Raw genomic sequence first — 3,923 nt, forward strand, 5'->3', positions numbered from 1 at the left:
TCTCCATTTCACTTTACAATGAACTCCCATCTACACAGGCAGTGCACGAAGAGAAAGCAAAATCTTTCTATTCTGGCTGGGGTGGCAAAATCAAAGTAGAGATTTACAAAGTAGGCTTGGCCATATATATCGTTACCGCTGCAAGATGTGAAATCTCAGCTTTCATAAAGCTGTATTCACATGATCCCTTAGAAATGAGGAACAAATTTGCTCAGCTCTGTTTGCCACACACTTTAGGTGAACTTAAAGTTGTATGGCTTCTCTAAGGCACAAGGCATAAGCAGTTCAGTCGGCAGAGATCCTGACAAGTGGCTAAAGCTTAGCACAGTGCTAATGTGGCTTCCATTTGCCAGCAAAATACAATGGAGGCAAGCTTCAAGTCTTACTACATGCCCAAAGTGCACAAACATGGTGGTGCATGGAGCTACTGCAGGTTGTTTCCATGGCTTAATTCCCAGCACACAGCACAGGCAGTAAGTAGGAGATGCTTGTTAGTTTCTCCTAGCAGATGGAAGGAAAAGTGGGAGATGAGCTTAGTACAGCACTGGTTGGGTTTCCTTCATTTTAACTTTGTAAGAACAGCTGAGGTATTGCCTTTGTTAGAACTAACTGCAACTCTAGTGCATGACAGAATGTCACTCTAAGTTTTATCAGCAGGGACAGTATACATTGGTATGATACTTTTCATATGTACATTTATACATACTTTTTGCATACTAACAGAAAAAAAAATAGTATCTACCCCTCTTGCCTAAACTCCCATGTTAATTTATGCTTATTTCAAGGTCTGCATGGTAGATACTTTTTAAAACAAGTCTTCTGTTGTCAACTCTACCTGCAGAAGCAGTACCCACTTTTCAACTTGCAACAGCACTTTATCTGTTATCAAATGTTCTTCCATACGCATGGAGACAAGTTCTAATCTCTTCCCACTCATGCCAATACACTCCAGACCAACTTGGTCAATCATAAAAGTCACTGGCCATCTTGAGCCTGGAGGAGGTGAGCCTTGGAAAGCAACCTGCTCTCATGGTCCCCACTTATCTCCAGGACAGTCTCCCTTGGGATTCTTCCAAGCAGATCCCACAACAGGCCAAAGGCTGCTCTCCTGAAGCCCATGGCTGTGACCCTGCTTTCTGACTTATTCCCACTCCTCTCAGGAGCCTGAACTCCACCACCTCATGGCCACATCCCTGACCAATCCCTCCTTGCCTGCAAGGGTGAGGTCCAGCTCCTTGTCAGCTCCACAATCACCTCTGATAACTTCAAGAAGTTGTCATCAACGCACTCCAGAAACCACCTGCATTGCTTGTGCCCTGCTCTCTTGCCCTCCCAGTAGGTACTGGGGTAGCTTAAATCCCCCATGAGGACCAGGGGCTGTGAATATGAGGCTCCTCCTGCTTGCCTGAAGGTTTCGTCTACTTCCTCCTGACCAGGCAGTCTGGAGCAGACATGCACCCTAATATTGCCCACAACAGTTGGCCTGCCAGCCCTGACCCATGTAAAAACTCTTGACTAGCTCACTGTCATCTCTAGGCAGAGCTCCTAGGCCTCCCCCTAGCACCCGCTGAAAGGGTGCGTCACCCTCCATGGTCATAAGCCAGCTAGGGCAAAAGCCCAAAGCACCCTTTGATCAAGAACAGCTGACAGAGCTTGTGAGAAGCTGCTAGAGGCCCCAGCCTCTGCTAGCTGTCCTCTCCCAGCTGCAGCAACCACTCATGTTCCTCACAGCACTTCCGGAAGCCCCCCAAGAATCCCAGAAGTTCTCAGAATATCTAGAAGACCTCAAAGCAGAGCCCACAAACTGCCACACCTCTAGGCTGCAATGGTATCCAAGTTAGACTGTATCTTAAGACTTGCTGTTCTCCATGCATACTTTTGCCATTTCAGTCACCCCCTCCAAGAACCTCAGTTGTCACAGATTTCATGCAACTTTCTTATTTACATATATTTTTCTTCCCTACATTAATAACAATAAATTATAATTTTTACAGCAAGAGATAGGTAGTTGCTGGTTACAAAATCTGGTAGAATTTAGAGCAATCCAGCTAACATTGCTTAATTTCCTCTTCCCTCTAGCAGGGGTGTGTGTCAAACCCAGTAAATGTTGACTTCACAGCCTGTTTCAATGTTCCAACTGATCCCCACCCTCTTCTTAAGGAACCAGAGCCCCTATAGTCCCAACTGATCAAACTGGTTGGCATAAATAGAGAACAGGTGCATCTTACTTAAGTATCTAAATTAGGTTTTAAGTATTCAACTTACTTTTCTTATTGCCGGACTCAAGAAAAGGATTCTGAGAACAAGAACACCTTATCCACTTTACCCTGCTGTACATCATGGTCCAAAACCACCACTGTTCCTCCTTATGTACCTTGCCTCTCTTACACGTTTTAAAAGCAATGTAAAAGGTATTTACTCAGCACCATTACACCTGTAACACTGCTATGCATTAGTAACATTAAACCCATGAAACAGGCTTAATTTTATTGATAGAGGAACTTCTGTTCACTGGTCTTGGCCTTTGGATACTAAAGGGTCCACTAGTATTGCTCAGCTAACTTCTTCTAATAAGTCACCAAGGGTCAGAAGGGAAAAATACCATACCACTATTACACCAGGTCCAAGCCCATTCATCTGTATGCTTCAAGAAAACCCCACAGTGTCCCAAAAGGAGCTCTGCTCCTTATCATCTAATAGAAAAAAAAGAGTCCTTTAGCGATTCATCTGCCTACTAAAATAATCCGCTCCCCTTCAGCCTTTTCTACACTGTAGCAGGACTGTAAGTCATTTGAGTGTTAGGATTACATTACAAAGCAATAACCTAATTTGATTTGAAAAACAATAAAATTGCAAAGTGGCCTCACCATACTTTGCCTGCTTCCCGAGGGGAAAACATACCTCTTTTTGCAAAGCATCATCGGGTTGTGCAAGAAGTTGAACAGCTGCTTCACTTTCAAATGTCTTCCCGGGGAATGGCGTAATCTCTGGGACAGATGACAACCTCTCTATGGAGTATTCAGTGACAGAGTTCAGTTCAGAGCTGTTTTTATTCAGAAGGCCTTCTACCTTCCCAACCTCCCCTTTCTTTTCAGCAAAGTCTTCCTGGTTATCTCCATCATCACCCATGGAAGAGTTGAAGCCATTTTCACCTGCCACCATCAGGCCCCAGTCAGCATAATCCGTGCTCTCCTTCTGCTCATGTTTGATGCTCACCTGAAAGGGGTCGTGCTCCAACTCTTTATAATCATCAATGTATTCAGGTATCTCCTCAAGGCTGGGATCTTTGCCAAGCAGAGACAGCTCCTTCAGGCTACTCACTTCCTCAGACGGCTCATTCTGGAGTCCCACAGAGTGGACCATGCTTGGGATCACTCGACCAAATCCCAGAAGCGAGGCTGGCCTCTGAGAAGGCCTCAGCACAAAAGTAAGATAGGACTTCACAGTTTCAATTTTTTTAGGTTCACAATTCTCTTTGTGTTGGCAGTTCACGATGTAACAGCGTCGTTCAAACATCCAGGACAAGTCACAACCAGAGAGGTCACAACATGCTGCAATGCAGTCGGACACTGACATAGCATGAGGAACTCGCATAATTTTAGTGGTTTCTAAGTTGGGAGATATTACTGCACCTGAGTATGTGGCTCCTTCTCTGCACTGCTCACAACTGGAACCTGAAACAACACCACCAACATAAGGCACAACACTACTACCAAGCCATAATATAGTTTACTGTGACCAAAAATGGCTTACCGCAGGAGACAAGAGAAAGACAGGTGGTACCCTGCTTAAATAAGCTCATTTCCTTTCACTAACATCACCACTACTTTTTTTTCAGCATGTCCCTTTGCAGTAGCATTTGTACTTTGGAGGATTTTTCAGTGTAGGATCTTGAAATGTTTTGCAATGTACCCTTGCTACAA

At 44.5% G+C, this 3,923-nt stretch overlaps 1 protein-coding gene across 2 annotated transcripts in view; it reads right to left on the bottom strand.

Moving 5' to 3' along the window:
• KIAA0319 (KIAA0319 ortholog) overlaps positions 1-3,675 on the bottom strand; it is a 33,910-nt gene extending 30,235 nt beyond the window's left edge. The window contains exon 1 of one of the 2 annotated variants that reach the window (XM_009326516.1): positions 2,902-3,675. In XM_009326516.1, the coding sequence (XP_009324791.1) occupies positions 2,902-3,594 (693 nt within the window). In that variant the 5' untranslated portion in view covers positions 3,595-3,675. The remainder of the gene's footprint in view (positions 1-2,901) is intronic. The other variant, XM_009326517.1, reaches the window with a different exon arrangement.
• Between the last annotated feature and the right edge of the window lie 248 nt (positions 3,676-3,923).

The sequence above is a fragment of the Pygoscelis adeliae genome, unplaced genomic scaffold (genome assembly GCF_000699105.1).
Source record: "Pygoscelis adeliae isolate BGI_AS28 unplaced genomic scaffold, ASM69910v1 Scaffold186, whole genome shotgun sequence".
Classification (NCBI taxonomy): domain Eukaryota; kingdom Metazoa; phylum Chordata; class Aves; order Sphenisciformes; family Spheniscidae; genus Pygoscelis; species Pygoscelis adeliae.